Below are 18303 nucleotides of genomic sequence, written 5' to 3' on the forward strand. Positions count from 1 at the left end.
TTAATTGACCATATGCAAACCTCAGCTCATCCAAATCACAGCCACCCATGTGCTAACGCACACCAAGCTCCATTCACCCATCTACCCAGTGTTCACTAATCACTGGTTCCCGGTCAAACCATCTCGGTTTTAAAATTCTAATCCTGCTTTTCAAATATCCCCATGGCTTTGTTCCTCTCCTTATTGATAATCTCCTTCAGACCTACATTCCAAGATCTCTGCCAATTTAGCACTCCTGATTTTAAATCACTGAGTCATTGATAACTGTGGCCTCCGCTGCCCAGGCATTGAATTTCCATCCCTACCTACATTAACCAAAGTTTTGCTAATTGGGCTTGAGTATTCTTGAATGGCTCCTATAAAGTGCCTTGGAACATTATATAAAAAGCACTATTTAAATGCAAGTTGCCATGGCACTAGGACGTGTCCCTTTCCTCTGCCCACCTAACTTCTTGTCACAGGGACACCAATTTTGTCATACTATTCATTTGAGATGATCTCTGTTGAGTAAATTCAGGATATTAATTAATTTCTTCCCTCAAGTGTACAGCCAAAATAAAATCCACATTGCTTTATAAAAAAAATTTAAAACATTTTTTTTGAAAATCAATAAATTTGCTTTATTTTGCAAATAAAAATGCAATTTACTTTAAATGTTCATGCAAAGCATCAAAAACTGTTCTGATCCTGCCCAGATTATCCACCTAAGACGGTGGGCAAGTCATTTGCTTCTACTCCTGTCCATATGTAACCACTAGAGATGTACCTCACCCTTTCCAGTAGGTACCCTTTTCTGACATCCAATAATATTGGAAATTTGCCACCTAGGAACACAGCTTAGTGAGTGTATTATGCAACAAATTTAGCATTACAAATTAAACACCATAAATTTAAAGAAAAATAATGGCACAGTATGTTTAATTTTTTTTATTTGTTTAACAAAAAAAAAACATTATCTATGTTTTTGCTTTTAAAGATTACCTACGTACAGAAAAGAACTGTATTGCAAAACATATTTATAGTTGAAAAGACAAACCACAGCTACAAAATAACATTGAAATCATCTCTGCAAGATGCAGCACCAAATCGTCCTAATAAAGCGGCTAATACTGCTAGTGAACACAAAATAAAATTAAGCTAATTGTTTCAAAAATAGAAAGTAAACCTGGAACAATCAATAAAAAGACACTGAACTAGCTGAGGACTTGAAAAACAAAATTAACAGTCTGTACAATATGCAAACACCTGCACGGTTACTGGAAACAAAATCCCTGGCAACCTCAATTAGAAGTCCCAAGGTTTACAAATAACTTGTTAAACACATTGTGAACTATTGAGCTTTTCCATTGAATTTCACAAGTGCAATATATATTTCTATATAGCAATACCTGGAATTTGTTTTCACACGGATTGTGCAACAGATTAGGCAATTCAGCATATTTTCCTGGTAACCAACCGTTTCTTAATATGAAAACAGGTAATTAAAAAAAGTCTGCCAAATATAGCTGTTTCTATATAAAAAAAAAACCTTAGATTGGAAGATCAAATATCTAACACAGTAAAGCAGGGTATGCTAATCAACTGCATACAGAACACTAAAATACAGGAAATTCACTAATTTGCTACTAAGCATAATCAGGCACTGAAATGATGTCCATTTATAACTGCTTAGGAGTTGAAAGGAATAAACAAAGGTGGACAATTAAATAGGTAGGATGCACTGAGCCAAAGGCCTCATCATTTCAGTAATGCATGCAGAAATTTAAAAACAACCAACAATGGAGTGCATGTTCCTCCAGCTGCTAATATGCATGAAAGTCAATGGTCAGAGTTGGAGAATGCCATTTCATATTTGCGCAGCAAACTACTTGCTCAAATTAGCGATCAAGGGAAATATCTCCCCATGCTTTCAACTACTTCAGGTCCTGCAAAGGAAACAAAGAGCATATTTTTAAACATTTCCAAGTTTATTTGCATCACGGCATGGTGATTCTGTAAGACTTAGAAGACTGGCATTCCAGATTTGGACATTGCTCTCTACACTAGTTGTTCCTTGCACAGATTGCAATTTTAAGCAAAAGAATTTTAGCAGAGACTGTTTATGCATTTGAAGAGGAGGGATTTAATGCTGGGAACTGGAACACATTTCCATTTTAAAATAGTAATTCTACTCATCACCTTGATTAGATATGACTTTGCCACCTTGGCTCTGTTGACATGTATGTTTTTTTAACTCAGCTGGAAGCTGAAATCCATCTCCACAAAATGAGCAATGAATAGGAAAGTTTTTTGTGTGAGCTATTCGGACATGCCCTATGTAATTTACAAACAGGTATGTGCTGTAAGAGCAGTAATTACATTTGTAAAGCATTCTGTTATCAGTCATATTAGATTGATTAGTCTTTGAAATATTTTGTTTGTGAACTTTGAGGTGATCACGCAGATCAATTTGTCTCTCAAACTTTTTGCTGCAGATCTCACAGTTAAACATTTTGCCTTCAATATTTGGTTTATGAATATTCAGATGATGCTGTAAATCCTCTTTGCTCTGATACTTTACATTGCAGCTATCACAGTCGAAGGTTTTTTGTTCTGCATGATTTTTTTCTATGTCATCACTCAGGTTTGCTACATTTTCATGGGTAGGCTCACAGGTTAGTGGCTTTTGTACAGAATGGAGAAGTCTGTGCTTCTGGTACAGGTCTTGCTCTTCAAACGTCTTTCCACATTCATGACAAGATAAAATGTTATCCTTTGAAGATGTAGAATCTTGTTGATGAGCCTCCACACACTCTGTAGGTTCCAGTAGCTGAAACTTTGTAACCTGAATCTTACCAACATTTAGCTGCAAGTTTTTTTTCCCTGCTTCTGCCGATGCAATTTTTGGGAAAGAATTCTCGTGCAGCTGTTCCTTTTCCTTCTGTGAACTGTGGGGCTGGACCGAAGGCAATTCTGAATTAATTAACTTTCTCGCTTGATCAGCATTTAGCTGCTTATCAGCATTCAACTGCTTATCAGCAATGATATTTTCAGAACAATTATCTGCTCTCGGTTGAGCAGTACACTGCTTGTCATGATTCTTAAAAGCCCTGGCATAATCAGATTCAAAGTCACATTTGGAACATTTGTAATAAGCCTCTCCAGTATGAACAGACATGTGCCTTTTAAGCTCCTTGTCCATAACAAAACATCTTCCACATTCACCACACTGATAAGGATAAGGTTTGTCATGTACTCTTACAATGTGATACAGAGCACTACTTTTACTTTTACAATGGAATCTACAGAAACTACAGTAAAAGGTTCCTCTGACATATTTAACATTTTCTTGTAAACTTTTTGCATAATCCTTTTCTTGAGAAGACTCTTCAGGATCATTTGAAACGGTCTCCTTTTTGGGATTATTATCTGCAGGATTATTTTGAGTAGTCAGTTTTTCAAGACTAATTGATGCTGCTGCTTCTTTGGGAATATTTGAAGCTGTTGATTTACGAGTGGATTCATGTTGAACTGGGTAATGGCCACTATAATCAAAAGGTGCAGCATTGGCATCCTTCTGCTTTTTCTTCGGACAGTTATGGATATTTAGCGCATCAACAGTATTGAACAGAGTACCACATTTTTGACATTTGAAATCAACACTTTTGGTTTCTTCTACTTTACGCTTTGGTCTTCCAGGCCGCCTTTTAACAGGTTGAACTTCAGTTGCGCTTGAACTTGTTTCTGCAGGTTTTACAGGCTGTATTTCAATTGTACCGGAAACTATTTCTGTACGTTTTTTACGCCCCCTTCGCTTTTTAATAGGTTTTTCTTCCTTAATTACTTTGGGTTCTTTTAATTTTCTCTTTGTAGCTCGTGGCGGTTTACTAGTTTTATTGGTGACTACTGCAAGGGGTTCTTTTGTTTGGAAAGGATCTTCATTCTTGTCCAACTTTGGATGTTGTGCGGTAACATGATTGTAAACATTACTGTATACCTTGTTTGTGAAGAAACACAATTGACAGTGAAATAATTTGGCGCTTTTCTGATAAATCACAATACTTGTTAAATCAGAGAATTCGGGATGAATGGAACCAAGATGTGTTTCCAAAGTTACATGGTCAGTATACTTGAAGTCACAATGAACACAAATTAAACATCCAGAAGTGGTATTTAGTTGGCTGTTTGTTTCCAATTTTTCCTTGGTATTAAAACCTGTAACACATTCTTCATTCTGTTCTGTAAATTCCTTTTGATGTATCACTGTTATTTGTAGAGCCATGGTGTTTTTATTTCTGAAATGGTTTAACCACAACTGATAGCACTTGGAATTCTTCCTCGAGAGCACTTGGTGTTCTTCCTGTTCCTTAAATTTTTAAAAATTCTTCCTACATAGTTCATAGGCCTAGGTCCTCTTTTCGAATGGTTCTCAAGTTGTCACCAAGTTCTTTCAACTCCCCAGATCACGAGCTACTCATGGGAAGCAATATTATGGAAGATGGCCTATTCCAATTTTCAGTGGAGCTGTGCTCACCTATAAGGAAGGAGCAAAAAACATAATTACAGCAAGACACCATTATCATTTTTCTATGTTCAATAGCTACGCATTTTTTAAATCCAAAAATCACAGGGGGGAAAAAAATCATGTTTCCAAAACTTTGTATTGTAAATTCAAAATGTTAATTTGTTTGTAAAAACATGCTATATGATCCACTACTTAACTGTTAACTATACATACATTAACAGCATCATAATTGCTATCAAAAGGATGTATTAATACCAAAAATTGATAGATGGGGAAAAGGCATGGACACATTTTCATCATCTGCAAAAAAGAACTGAAGTCAATCTTCCTTTCTTAAACTTTAATGGATCTTTTCCAACATTTTTTAACAAGTTTTATAATTCAGGGCAGTAGCAAAGTTCAAGGTCTAGGCTATTTAAAAAATTTTTTTTTTTTTTTTAAATAAAAAAAAGAGTACCCAATTATTTTTTTTCCAATTTTAGGGGCAATTTAGCATGGCCAATCCACCTAACCTGCACATCTTTGGGTTGTGGGGGTGAAACCCACGTAGACATGGGAAGAATGTGCAAACTCCACACGGTCAGTGACCCAGGGCCGGGATTCAAACCCGGGTCCTCAGCGCCGCAGTCCCATTGCTACCCACTGTGCCGCTTGTCACCCCTAGATCTAGGCTATTTTTGAAATCATAATTCTGGCCATTTCCCAAGTCTTCTGGGACTTTTGAGGATTCTCACCATCACTAATGTCATCAGAGTTGCCCAGTGGGAAAGAAAATGGAGGCTATCCACGTCCAGAAAACAAATGTGTCATATACTGTGTCTAAATACAGGACTACTTTAAAGGAAGTGCAACTTTAGAAATAACCTAAAAATTGTTGGACGTGTCATTTTATATGCACACAATGATGCATCAGTCAAAATTCATAGCTTTAATTTGGCAAAACTGCCCAAAACGTAACCAATATTTTAATCTGAGGGCTGTGATGAAAATTCTGGCAAGAAACAATGAGATATACAAAGAAACAAGTAGTTGCAACAATTTTCTATATTCAACAATCTGCAATTTTCTGGCAGCACGCAAGGCACCACCAGGACATTTCATATTAGTCCAACATACGCCCCATCAACTTTGTGCTGCTCATGCTAAATTTCAGGATTACTAAGTTTTCCAAATGTTCAGTTGCGATTTGTTGCTCATTTAATATCTGAATGAATACCTATGGCTGTTTCAGTCATGATCAGCACTAAATGACAGCTGAATTGTATTTATTGGCAAATCTGCTATGATGGTGCTTACAAGCAGAACATTGTAATCCTTTGTTTTAAATACTTGTAAAGGTTGGGATGGGCAATGCAGGCAAGATTGCACTTATTGCCAATTCCAGTTACTAAGAAGGTGGCTGTGGACTGTCTCCTTGAACCGCTGCTGTCTTTGTGGTAATGAGAAAAGTAGATTGCTTAGATTTGAAATAAATTAACATTTTAATCTGCCATGTCTGAAATGGGTCTGTTCGCTCTTGCTCTGCCTCTCACTCACACACAGATAGTCAAATAAAAAACAAACATTAAAACAATACTTTTTCAAAGAAAAAGTTGTCCTCGAGCATTGAAATTACTCTGAAGAACAATACTACTGCGAGTTGAAGATAAATAGTTGAGCAGTTGTCGGAATGTTACATTTGCATCTAGAGAAACTTTAAACACTGCACATGCTCTGACTAACAGGATCTACTTTCAGTTCAACACAATAAAGACTCTATGAAAAAGAAATGCCAGAAACAGTTCTTTGCTATGTACATTTGTCTAGCAAAGCAGAAGAAAAGGGGTTGCCCTGGTGCACTGGGTCACCACACATTTAGCACCTCAAGAGTATTTTCAGAGCCGATATCTGAAAGCAAATTAAATTATGCTAGAGTAACAGAACACAGCTCGCTCACCTCTTTTTCTGGTACACTCAAGACTGTTTTGGTACCATTTCTTCCTCTCTATCCGAACTGGAAAATGTAATTAACTTGTTTCCAATTTCTGTCCCCCACCCCCCTGGACTGATGGTCTATCTGATTCTTCCTTACAATGACTTTGCTCCCTTATTTCTAGGTTGTTGACAATATCCACTGTAAGCCCACAAGCTCCAACAGCTACTTTGACTACACTTCCTCCCACCCAGTTTCTTGAAAGGACTGTATTCTACTCGCAGTTCCTCCATTTCATCTGTTCTGACAATGGCACTTCCATAACTGTGCTTCTAGTACATCCTTCTTTTCATCAACCAAGGATTTTTCTCCACTGTGATTGGCAGGGTCCTTAACTTTGTTCATTCCTTTCCTAACGCTTCTGCGCTCACCCTCTTCCCACAGCATAATCAAGACAAATTTCCATTGTCCTCACCATCTACCCGATAAAACTCTACTTCAACAGATCTGCTATTTCCACACACTTTCCACTCCTCAATCACTCCCTCCCCACAGCATCTCTCAATGCAAGCAAAGGAGATACAACAACTGCTCTTTTACCTCCCTTCCCATTATCCAATGTGCAAAATATTCCTTTCAGGTGAAACAGTGATTTGCACACATTTCTTTGAATTTAGTGTACTGCAAGCAATCGACATCAATGACTTCAGATGAGGGGATTGAGTGTAATATACTCAAGTTTGCTGACAATATAAAAGTTAGGTGGAATGTAAGCAGTGAGAAGGATGCAAAAGCAAAAGGCTAGGATATGGGCAGATTAGGTGAGTGAACAATAGCATGGCAGATGGAATACAACTGACACAATTTAGCGGCCTCATCGCACCCATTTGGTGCCACGACAATGTCGATGAATCTTGAAAGAGGCCTCTCGTGAGATTTGCGACATTCGCAAGATTCAACCGAACCTTGCATCCTGCACCTCACCCACAACAGCATATGTAAGTGAGCGATAAGGTTAACTTAAGTATTTAAGCACAGAATTCTCCAAGCGTCTGGGACCCAGAAAGGGAAGGGAGGGGAGGGGGGGAGAAAATAGAGAAGGCGGATCTGAAGGGGACCCTCAGTGACCCCATAGCGGGAGGCGGTGGCATAGTGGTAACTGTCGCTGGACTAGTAATCCAGAGACCCAAGATAATGATCTGAGGATCCAGGTTCAAAGCCCACCACGGCAGGTGTTGAAATTCAAACTCAATACAATATCTGGAATCAAAAGTCTAATGATGACCATAAACCATTATTGATTATTGTAAAAACCAGTCTGGTTGATTAATGTCCTTCAGGGAAGGAAATCTGACATTCTTACCTGGTCTGGCCGACAGCAATGTGGTTGACTCTTAAATGCCCTCCAAAATGGCCTAGCAAGCCACTCAGTTGTATTCAACCGCCACGAAAACACAAAAAAGAGGAATGAAACTGGACAGACTACCCGGCATCGAACCAGGCACCGGAAACAACAACGGCAAACCCAGCCCTGCCGACCTGCAAAGTCCTCCTTACTAATATTTGGGGGGCTCGTGCCAAAGTTTTGAGAGCTGACTCACAGACTAGTTAAGCAACAGCCTGACAGTCATGCTCACAGAATCATACCTTACAGACAATGGGTACATCCCAGCAGAGATGGCAGCACTGTGGTATCCAGTCGAGAGAGGGCACAGTGGTATATGGTCGGGAGGGAGTTGCCCTGGGAATCCTCAACATCGACTCTGGGCCCCCATGACGTCTCATGGCTTCAGGTTAAATATGGACAAGGAAACCTCCTGCTGATTACCATGTACCAGCTGATGAATCAGTACTCCCCCATGTTGAACACCACTTGGAGGAAGCACGGAGGGTGGCAAGAGTGCTGAATATGCTCTGGGTGGGATATCACCAAGAGTGGCTCGGTAGTAGCACCACAAACCGAGCTGGCCGGGTCCTAAAGGACATAACTGCTAGACTGGGAATGCAGTAGGTGGTGAGGGAAACCAAGAGGGAAAACATACTTGACCTCATCCCCACCAATCTGCCAGCTGCAGATGCATCTGTCAGGGACAGTATCAGTAGAAGTGACCACCGCACATTCCTTGTGGAGACTCCTTGGGTTAGAGAAACTTAAAAATGGGATATTTTTTGTATGGTGAGGGACTTGGAAATGCTTGCATTGAGGGTGTCTTACATTCCACCGTTGTATGGTCAACAAACGTGAAGGTGTTATCCTTCACATTGAGGATACCCTCCATCATGTGTGGCACTTCCTCCATGCTAAATGGGATAGACTTTGAACAGATCTAGCAACCCAAGACTGGGCATCCATGAATGGGCGTTGTGGGCCACCAGCAGCAGAACTATATTCAACCACATGGCCTGGCATATCCCCCATTACCACCAAGCCAGGGGATCAACCCTGGTTCAATGAAGAGTGCAGGAGAGCATGCCAGGAGCAACATCAGACATACTGAAAAATGAGGCGTCGACCTGGTGAAGCTACAACACAAGACTACTTCTGTGCCAAACAGCAAGTAATAGGCAGAGCAAAGCGATTCCACAACCAACGCATCAGATCTAAGCTCTGTAGTCCTGCCACAGCTAGCCGTAGATGGTGGTGCACAATTAAACAACTCACTGGAGGAGGAGGCTCCACAAATATCCCCATCCTCAATGTTGGTAGAGCCCAGCACACGAGGCATTCACAACAATCTTCAGTCAGAAGAGCCGAGTGGATGGTCCATCTCAGTTTCCTCTGGAGGTCTCCTGCATCACAGATGTCAGTCTTCAGCCAATACTATTAACTCCACGTGATAGCAGGAAACAGCTGGAGGTACTGCATACTGCAAAAGCTAGGGGCCCTAACGATATCCTGCAAAACATGCCCAAAATTACAAATATTTTGGTTGAATTTCATCCAATGCAGCAGAGTGCAAAGTTATCCACTTTGGTTAGAGAAACTTAAAAATGGGATATTTTTTGTATGGTGAGGGACTTGGAAATGCTTGCATTCAGAGGGTGTCTTACATTCCACCGTTGTATGGTCAACAAACGTGAAAGTGTTATACTTGGTCCCCTCATTAGGTCTAGGGAATTTGCCCACTTCAAATTCTCTAGTGACAACGATTGTTCGAAGTTCCTTTCTTCCGTTTACCCCCAAGAATGTTCCACTATTCATGGGATGCGTTTTGTGGTTCTGCCATTTGTTTGTTTCATAGACTATCACAGAATCACTACTGTGCAGAAGGGGCCATTGGGTCCATTGAGTCCGCACCGGCCCTTGGAAAGAGAACCCCACTTAAGCCCACGCCTCCACCACCCCGTAACCTCACCTAATCATTTGGACACTAAGGGGCAATTTAGCATGGCCAATCCACCTAACCTGCACATCTTCGGACTGCAGGAGGAAACTGGAGAACGCGGAGGACACGGGGAGAAAGTGCAAACTCCACACTATACACCAGAGGCCGGAATTGAACCTGGGTCCTTGGAGCGGTGAAGCAGCAATGCTAACCACTGTGCCACCCATTTTGTACTATTAATTCCCCAGTCACATCCACCAAGGGACTAACATTTACTTTAACTACTCTTTCCCATTTTATATTCTTGTAGAAACTGTGTTTTTATATTTTGTACTAGTTTACTCTCATATTCTAATGTCTTCTATTATTTATTAGACACCCTCTGCTGCTTTATGAAATTTTCCCACTTTTCTGGACTAATACTATTATTCTCAGCACCTTTTCTACCATCCTTAAATTCTTTATTTAGCCAGATACTACATTCTTCTTGTAGAGTCTTTCTAATTTGTATACAACTTTGTTGAAAGTTAGGAAATACTTCCTTAATGTCTACCACTATTTATCTACCACCTGATCATTTTAATCAATTTTCCCAGTTCACTATCGCCAACTCTGTCTTCATACCCTTGTAATTGCCTTTTTAAAGTTTAAGACACAATTTTGGGGCAAAGTTTCTCAATCTCAAACGGAATGTGAAATACCATGTTGTGATCACTCTTGCCTAGAGGATCCTTTACTACAAGTCACTAATTCATCCCATCTCATTTCGTAAATCTAAAATAGCCTGTTACCTGATTGGCTGCAGAATGTATTGTTCCAAGAAACTGTCTGGAAACACTGAGGCGTCATCCAGTCTGCATAAAGATTAAAATTCCCCAAAATTATCATGGAGACAAAAATAGGAAGAATAGAGTACAATGGCATGTAGGACTGGGAAGTGGTTACTGTTAGGGTGGGGAAGCCAGGAAAGTTTGTAAACAGAGACAATGATTTTAAACTCACGGTGTTGTGGGATAAGGGGTCAATAGGTTATTCAGCTCAGGGTTTTCCGAGGTAGGGCGACGTTCAGGCAGTTTTTCTTCAAGCTACAGTATGAAAGATGAAAATTTGAAGATAAGCAAGAGAATGTGCACCTGAAGGTGACAATATGTGATATGGTTTTTAACATTGGTGGGATTATGGTGGGATTCAGGGTAGACTAGGTGACTTGCAAAAAGTTAAAATTGGTGAACAAAGTGTTACTTGACTCAAAATGCTAACACTCTCCTGCCACCAATGCAGTCAGACTTGCTGAGTTTTTCCAAAACTTTGTTTTTCTATGAAATTGGTGATCTTGGTTGTGGGAATTGAAGTTCAGCTCGAGTTCAATGATATTAGGTTCAGCCTGAAAGTACAGCCAGGGAAGAGATGAGTGGGCTGAACTGGATGACAATCCTAACAATCGTAGATAGATTGATCACCTGAGCAAACTGTAGTCATAGTGACACAACAGTGGTGAAGAGTTAAGGATATAATTAGCAGACATGAAAGCTAACCCATGCTTATAAATTTCAATGTTGGCGTATATTCTCCACACAAGTAAATAAACTAGATAAATTACCCATCATTCTGATGTACATCCCCCCCCCCATTAATAATAATCTTTATTACTGTCACAAGTAGGCTTACATTAACACTGCATTGACGTTGCTGCGAATCTATTGTTAATTCTCCATAAAGACCCTCAACACTTGGAAACCCGAACACCCAAAAGTACACCACAAGATTTCTTCTTTTTTTTTTCAAAACAGACCTGACTGCATATATAAAAATATTAAAAACAAAGCAAATATAACTAATTTAACATAATTCAGTTCCTTTTAACATTCCAATTCCACATATATGTTCCTTTATACATTACTTGATGGATCATTTTCTTCTCCTCCGTAATTAAACCAAGTATGCCACAGCTCTCCAGAATTCATTTAATTTATCCTCACTGTCCCAGCTATTCTCAGAGGTATGTGATTTCATGAGGATCCTACCATTAGCTTTTGGCTAAGCAACTCTCCAATATTTCTTTAAAACCTCACAACTGTGAACTTCTCACTCAGTTCAAGATTAGGTTGGCTTCATTGCATTTGATGATTTTTTAAAAAGGAACACCCTTGGCTCCTAATGGCTTCGATTTTCCTTGACTTGCCATTGGACAGACAGACTGCTTTACAGCTCCCAGCAAATTTCTGTCTCTTTGTCTGTTCCCAAGAAGAACTGCTAGTTTTCTCTGTGGAAACACACAAAAACAACATAGCGGCACCTCCCCTGTATAGCCTATTTCATATGTTACTTGGAATACTCCCAAGCAGAAATGTAAATCAATCATATTTTACCTTCAAAACAGTCCTTTGATGCTGTGATCTACATGAATAATTTCTAGCTACAATGGAGTTAATGGCCTTCTCGCCACATTTGCTGGTTCTACTAAGAATCTCCCTGGTTCACAAATGTGCTTTTAGCTTCTTTGATCTGGCAACTACATGAACAATCATAATCCTTTATTGAAATTATTGCAGACCTCCTGTCCCTACCAAAAACTCCCAAGATGCATCATCCATTGTTTTTGTAATTTCTAACTCTCACTTTATTAAATAAACACAAGCTCCCTTTGAACTGCAATCATCTCAGACCTGCAATCATCCCAGGCCTGTTTACCAGTTTCTCAGGAGTTTCAATTCATCTATATTTAAATTCAATTCTAAATTAAAAATTATTTTGTAGCACATACAAATGATGAAATTAGGTATCATTACATCCCAAACACACTTGACAAATATATAACACATTTTTGCTGGTCACATTTCTTAAGATTCTGTCCCACTGGCCTCACCTGTAATCAGAATTGATTCAGCAATCTGGAGTTTAACTTTGATTTCCAATATCTAGTCATAACATATTAAGAAATCTTACAACACCAGGTTTAAGTCCAACAGGTTTGTTTGGAATCACTAGCTTTCGGGGCATAGCTCCTTTATCAGGTAGGTTACACAAACAAACATATATATTGTCAAAGCCAATGATGCAAGATGATACTTTGAATGCGAGTCTTTGCAGGTAATTATGTCTTTACAGGTCCAGATGGTGCGACTGGAAAGAGGGATAATCACAGGTTAAAGGAGGTGCAAATTCACTTTGGGTTGGGGCAGGGTAAAGGGAAATGCCGATTCAGGGGAACCACAGATTTGAGCCAGGGAAGTGGGATGGAAATTTTCAGAGATGGGGATTAAGACACTAAAAGATTTGTTTCTTGGAGGTAGGTTTGCAGGATTAAAAAGGAGCTGGGAGCGAAATATGGGCTGGAGCAGGGGGAAATGTTTAGAAACATGCAGGTTCGAGATTTTGCCAGGAAGGAGATACAGAGCTTCCCGGTGGAGCCTGCCTCCATATTGCTGGAGGATGTGCTGACGACAGGGGTACTGGAGAAGGGGATAGTGTCGGCGGTTTACGGGACTATTTTGGAAGAGGAGAAGGCACCGCTGGAAGGGATCAAGGCAAAATGGGAGGAAGAGTTGAGAGATGGTACGGAGGGGCTCTGGTGAGAGGTGCGCTAGAGAGTGAATGCTTCCACCTCCTGCGCGAGGTTGTGGCTGATACAGCTGAAGGTGGTACATAAGAGCACACCTCACAAGGCCGAGGATGAGCCGGCTCTTTGAGAGCATAGAGGATGCGTGTGAACTTGCCCGGGGAGGAGGGGGGAATCACGTTCATATGGAGGATTACTGGAAGGAGGGTTTTAGGGTAATCTCTAAAAGTGGTGCACATGAACTGGACCCGGAAGGCCATATTCAGAGTGTCGGACCAGCCAGGGTTGGAAACGGGAGCGGAGGCAGATGTTGTAGCCTTCGCCTCGCAACCTCCCCACCCTGTGTCTTGGCATGGCGGGGAGACCTGCTGGAATTCTTAAGTCTTGAGAAGGTTAAATTTGAACTGAGAGGAAGGTTGGAGGGGTTCTACAATTCACGGGCATTACTCACTTTGCACTTTCAAGAATTGGATAACATCAAACATGGGGTGTGGGGACCTGTATGTTTTAATGATGATTATGGGCGATTCCCGATTCCTTTTTGTTATTTGTTTATGTTAACATGCAGGCTGCTATTTGGAGGGTTGGTGGGAGGATGAGATTGTTGTTGTTGAGATGGGGATTGACATTGTATTCGTTACTGCTTAGTGTTTATTGTTGGTGGATGTAAATTTGGGAGAAAATATGAAAAAGGAGAATAAAAATATTTTTTGTTTTAAAAAAAAAGGTGCAAATTGCCTCAAGCCAGGACAATTCACACCTGTTTAACCTGCGATTACCCCTCTCTCCAATCACACCGTCTGAACCTGTAAAGTCTTAATTACCTGCAAAGACTCACATTCAAAGTATCATCTTGCATCATTGGCTTTGTCTATTTTTGTGTTTGTGCAACCTACCTCTTAACCCATCTGATGAAGGAGCTGCGCTCCGAAAGCTAGTGATTACAAACAAACCTGTTGGACTTTAACCTGGTGTTAAAAGACTTCTTACTGACTGTGCCCACCCCAGTCCAACGCCACCATCTCCACATCATAGTCATAACATAGCAATGATCAGAGACTGTAACAAAAAAAACGTTGTACCTTGAATTTTATTATTTTCTTACACACTGCGCCACATAGGTTGCTCCGATCCCCTGTGTTGCAAACTGTAAACCATTTACAAAAATAGACAAACCAACCAATTAATGAATAAATCACAGAAACAGTAGTACCTTGAATTATATTATTTTCTTACACTGCGCCACATAGGTTGCTCCGATCCCCTGTATTGCAAATTGTAAACCATTTACAAAAATAAACAAACCAACCAATTAGTGAATAAATCATGGAAACAGTATTAAGCCACTTAGGCACTCAAGTCAGTTCCACAGAGTCTGGCTGTCCACAAACTGGTTACCTTAGTACAGTAATTACACTTCAAAACACTTAACTGGCTTAGAAGCAATTTATTGAATCATAAGTGGTTGAAGCACAGAAGTCCATTCAGCCCATCCTACCTGTGCCGGCTCTCTGCAAGAGTAACTCAGCTATAGCCCCTCATTCGCCTTTCCAGTGAAGCCCTGGGGATCTTGCCAATTCAGATAATTATCAAATTATCTTTTGAAAACCACAATTGCATCTGCCTCCACCATACTTTAGATCTTTGCTGCTTTAAAAAAAATTGTGTTTTGGTTTGCCATTTGCCAGAGTGTCCTCCGGTTCGCCATGTGCTTTAAAATAGTGTTGTTTGGTTCTCGGCCTTTCTGCCGATGGGAACAAGTCGCTCTCGCTTCTTCATACATCTTCTCTATTGAGTAGTACTACACTCCTGTATGTTTCACCCGATGCATGTGTCTATGTATTTACATTGTGTATTTTATGTTTGCCCTATTATGTCTTTTCTTTTCAGTACAGAATGACCTGTTACTAAGGCAACTTTACCTCTACAGACTAATGTGTCCCATTTCAGCTGGGCAAAACTTCAAAGGCTCAAACTCTCTGACCCTCCCCAGCTCTCTCCATGGAAGGATTGGCCAGTTGAAGTTACAAACAGCCAACCCCCACCAAGCTTACATAAACAAAATATTTCCAGAGTATGATTGTGAAAGTTCACCAGAATATCTAAGCTGATGCCACACATGGAAGCAACATTCTGGGTAGTATTTTCTCCCAATTCGCATTTTCAGAAACGGTATGCTATAGATTTAGATTCGAGAGCCAAAATCAACTTAATAGCAACCTTTTAATACAAGTCACCTGTTTTTACCACCAGCTTACTTACAGAAAACCATCATATAGAACGAGTTAACACTTTAGGCGCAGATGCACGGGTCATCCCCCCCAAAAACTGTCCCAATAGGTAAGAATGTTGCTCCCACTTCTTCATCACAAATGCCAGTACCAGTCGGAATGTATTCTCTCGTTCTTCCTAGGTTGCACATACACTTACACCAACTCAATGCTGAATATTGAATTAAAAAATATTACTCCGTGATCTCCTACACAATCACTTTTCGCCAGGGCCTCAAATACGAGAGAATTAAATCCCTAGTCCTCCATCTTACAATTTACAGGCTTCTGAAATTCCAGTTAAGAATTCTGCCCGCACAGCAACAGCCGCTACAGTCAAACTAATTAATGACACCGGGTGGACTCGGACACGTGTCCAGGCGGGCGTTATACTAGTACAGATCTTACAAAATTGTCTCTGGGAGTATTGCACGCTTTTAGCTGAATCGGTTCCTCGCCTCCAGAATTGGGACGACCATTTTGTGCGGGCTACAGGTAGAGCTGAGCGGATGGTATTTATACCCGAACCTGCCAATACTCCGCCTGGATTCCCCTCATCAACTCAACGTTTACCGTTTGTCGGGTATTCTCTGTTTAAAACATAAATATAATCGAGCCGACCACAACATGAAAAAATAACATGTGTGACGACCATTAGAAAAGCCGCGCTCCCCGCCTTGTAAATCGCGCTGGAAGCGCACAAGGCAAGAGGCCGCCATGTTGCTGCCGGAGGGAATCAGCGGGCTCTGCTAACACCGCGTCCGGCCCTTCAGACCACACTCACCGTCAACCTCTCGCTCACGTCGTCGCCGGCCCGCGATCACGGGTGGCCGACACAAGAGAAACCGACGGACTGCCGATCGGCGCAGGCCGGCCTCTGAGCCGCGCACGGCGGTGGTAGTAGTAACGATGAAGCCGGGCCTGGCGCCGTGGTGTAGCGGCCGCCTCAGTCCGACCGCCCTCTCCCCCGCCAAGACCCTCGACTGAATCCGAAAGCAACGAACACCGAGCGAGCCGTTAGGCGCCAAAACCTCACAGCTCCACCAACGACGTAGAAACGTTTTCCGCCAGCTACGAAAACAAGCAGCAGGGCTGGCCAAATATTAACATCTGATTAGCAATGTAAATCGCAACCATCCAATGAAATGCCCTCCACCGGCCTGCTGGTTGGCTGTCTGAAGAAAGGATTTCGATTCCAAATAGCCCAGTCAGTCGGCTGGCGGAGGCCATATCAATACACGATCTTGGTACATGGCTGGGAAAGTGTTGGACGGGGTGGAAAGGAATGGCACTGTTCTCCTATCGAAGTTTGGGGCACATTTTCTGCCCACTTCTAATTCCTGGAGTGTCTGATTAAAGTTAATGCGTTTTTTGATGGCGCTACTTTGTTTTGGGATAAGTGTGCAAAGGGATAGCTCAGGTTAATTATATGTCACCCGAACAAAGCATTTCGTGCTCTTGCATAAGAGATTGACGGAACTGACTGGCCAGATCCCTGTCGGTGTTTGATTCTCTTGGATAGACAGCTTGAACTACAAAACTTCTATTTGTCAATATGTAGGCAGGGTCAGGGAGCGAAATCATGCCCCCTTACCCCCTTAAACTGCCTCGTTCGATCATGCATGATATTTTTCCCCTTTCCAGGTTCACCAGAGAAAGGTCCTCGTAAAATTATACCATCTGATAATCTATATGTTACTATCCCAGTTGATGTTATAACTGGACAGGAAAAAGACTGGGAGGGATTTTCCGTCCCACCACACCCATTCTCTGGTGCAGCGGCCCGTGCCAGCAGCGGGTTTGTCCGACCCAGCAGACGGACAATGGGGTTTCCCATTGTGGGCACCCCCACGCCATCAGGAAATCCATGGACTTGAGGCGCTGCCAGGGAAACGGAGGATCCCACCAACAGAGAATCCAGCAATGGACTTCTTTTGTAAAACGTAAAGGAACAGAGTCACAGCACTGCTAATTAGTTTTAACATCAACTAACCACCGAATATTTTCAAATTCTACTTAGAAAGGGCAGCACGGTAGCACAAGTGGATCGCACTGTGGCTTCACAGTGCCTGGGTCCCAGGTTTGATTTCCCGCTGGGTTACTGTCTGTGCAGAGTATGCACGTTCTCCCCGTGTCCGTGTGGGTTTCCTCCCACAGTCCAAAGACGTGCAGGTTAGATGGATTGGCCATGATAAATTGCCCTTAGTGACCCAAGAAAGGTTAGGAGGGGTTATTGGGTTACGGGGATAGGGTGGAAGTGAGGGCTTAAGTGGGTCATGCAGACTCGGTGGGCCGAATGGCCTCCTTCTGCACTGTATGTTCTATGTTTAACAAGAAAAAACATTTATTGAACATGAAAAATTGGATTATAATACAAATCTCCTTTACTCCCCTCTTATCTTAACAAATACATACAGATTTATAGATTAACATGGAATACAAAGTACATCTTAAACTACAAGGGTCTCATTAACATAAAAAGTCTCTTTTAAGCACACAAGATGACTGGTCAAATACACAATCTGCTCTGAACCCAAGGTAGTGTCTGTGTTTTTCTCCTCAGAATCCAACCCCCCGCCCCAGCCCCCAAAGAGATTTTCCAAACTCCAATCCCAAAAACATGCTTTAAAATCGTCTCTCATAATAATGCCTTGCCTTAGTGGGTTGCATTCCAAAATCCAGTTCAGGTTATACAAATGACACTTTCAAACAAAGCTTCCACTCGACTTTTA

The 18303-nt window shown here is 41.3% G+C and overlaps 1 protein-coding gene across 7 annotated transcripts; it reads right to left on the bottom strand.

Moving 5' to 3' along the window:
- Window positions 1-912: 912 nt before the first annotated feature.
- On the bottom strand, window positions 913-16700 carry LOC140391810 (uncharacterized). 7 transcript variants are annotated; one of them, XM_072476711.1, is made up of 6 exons: window positions 16356-16700; window positions 14384-14448; window positions 10745-10827; window positions 10534-10596; window positions 9079-9312; window positions 913-4513 (listed from the first exon to the last, which is right to left on the bottom strand). In XM_072476711.1, exon 6 carries the CDS (start codon window positions 4259-4261, stop codon window positions 2168-2170), a length of 2094 nt encoding a protein of 697 aa, XP_072332812.1. In that variant the 5' UTR covers window positions 4262-4513; window positions 9079-9312; window positions 10534-10596; window positions 10745-10827; window positions 14384-14448; window positions 16356-16700; the 3' UTR covers window positions 913-2167. The 7 variants fall into 7 exon arrangements, with proteins under 7 accessions (XP_072332812.1, XP_072332813.1, XP_072332816.1 ...); XM_072476712.1 differs by lacking the exon at window positions 14384-14448; XM_072476715.1 differs by lacking the exon at window positions 9079-9312.
- Between the last annotated feature and the right edge of the window lie 1603 nt (window positions 16701-18303).

This window comes from Scyliorhinus torazame, chromosome 15 (assembly GCF_047496885.1).
Source record: "Scyliorhinus torazame isolate Kashiwa2021f chromosome 15, sScyTor2.1, whole genome shotgun sequence".
Taxonomy (NCBI): domain Eukaryota; kingdom Metazoa; phylum Chordata; class Chondrichthyes; order Carcharhiniformes; family Scyliorhinidae; genus Scyliorhinus; species Scyliorhinus torazame.

Excerpts from the sequence above, each read along its gene's own strand:
- LOC140391810 (XM_072476713.1), bottom strand. The coding sequence starts at position 4,261 with ATGGCTCTACAAATAACAGTGATACATCAAAAGGAATTTACAGAACAG.